Consider the following 1258-nt stretch of genomic DNA (forward strand, 5'->3'; position numbering starts at 1 on the left):
TGTGTGTGTGTGTGTGTGGCCAGCTCAGCCCACCAGGGGGCGGGGCTGGCTGGCATGTGGTGCTGGGGGATTGAACCATGGTCCCTGTGCTTTGCCAAGCTTGTTTCAAGTAGGTGCTTTAGAACACTGAGCCATCTCTCCAGCCCTATTTTAAATTTTAAATATTTCAATCTATTTATATTGTTCTATCTTTTACCACCTTTGACTCTAGAATATTAAAATTCAGTAATCTGGGGCTGGGGAGATGGCTCAGTGGAATAAGCACTTCCCTGGCAAGCACAAGGGCTTGAGTTCAATTGCTGGTTCTGCAAAAAAACCCCAACAACAACAAAAAATAAAAATAAAAAAATAAATAATTCAGTAATCAACCTGTGATTTGTTTTGGTACATACTTAACTTAGCTATTTCTCCAAATAATTACTTGCCTTACCATCTTTCTCTTTTGATTTGAGATGCTATCTTTCTTGTGTCATTGATGCCCACTGAATCTAATTTTTGCTTTTATTTTCTTGTAGCTGACCCTGATTCCTACAAGTTCATAAGGAGATGGTAAGACTGTGACTATGGTACTGTTCTTACACCCTAAGCTGGTGGGCCAGCCCAACTAGACTCCAGGGATTTCTGGCGGGGGGGAGCATATCTTGGGGGTCTTGAGAAGGAGATGCTTCTTTGTCATGGGCCCTTTTCTAGTTACAGTTCCTATGAGAAAAGAAAGCAGATTAAAGAGAAATGGGAATAAGATTGAGATTTAGGAGAACTCGTGAGTTTTTCAGTTGCTGGATACCATTGTAGAGTTGCTTCATATTGCATCTGAGCCTTTCAGATTTTATGAAGCTCCAGATTAATGAACTCAATCCTCTTTGCCACTAATTCAAGTAAAGTAGTCAATGACCAAGAAAGTGCTGGAAAGAGAAGGACAAAGTGTGCACTGGGAACATAGAGAGTGTGAGAAGAAAGGCCTCCTGTAAATACACCTTGGCTCTGGGTGTGCCAAGATTTATTAGAAGAGAAAACAGACAGATTTTACTCTTAACTACTTTTTATTTTTTCCATAATTTTATTGAGAGATAAATAGCAATGAGACAGTTTGAAATCAAGTTGGTAGGACAGTTTCAATAATTAACACATTGCATACTCTCTTCCTAGTGGTTATTTGCTGTACAAGATGCAGACATGATATTCTATTTACAAACACTATTAGAACAAATCCCTCTATTCATTAAGAGTATGTAACTATATATCTATCCTAATCATTTTG

At 38.7% G+C, this 1258-nt stretch overlaps 1 protein-coding gene across 1 annotated transcript in view; it reads left to right on the forward strand.

Annotated features, from left to right (window-relative positions):
- The window catches only part of Thegl (theg spermatid protein like), a 51806-nt gene that overhangs the window by 17848 nt on the left and 32700 nt on the right, over positions 1–1258 (forward strand). Inside the window, exon 2 of the mRNA XM_023711011.1 lies at positions 516–549. Within this exon, the coding sequence (XP_023566779.1) occupies positions 516–549 (34 nt within the window). The remainder of the gene's footprint in view (positions 1–515; positions 550–1258) is intronic.

The sequence above is a fragment of the Octodon degus genome, unplaced genomic scaffold (genome assembly GCF_000260255.1).
Source record: "Octodon degus isolate 3935 unplaced genomic scaffold, OctDeg1.0 scaffold00019, whole genome shotgun sequence".
Classification (NCBI taxonomy): Eukaryota; Metazoa; Chordata; class Mammalia; order Rodentia; family Octodontidae; genus Octodon; species Octodon degus.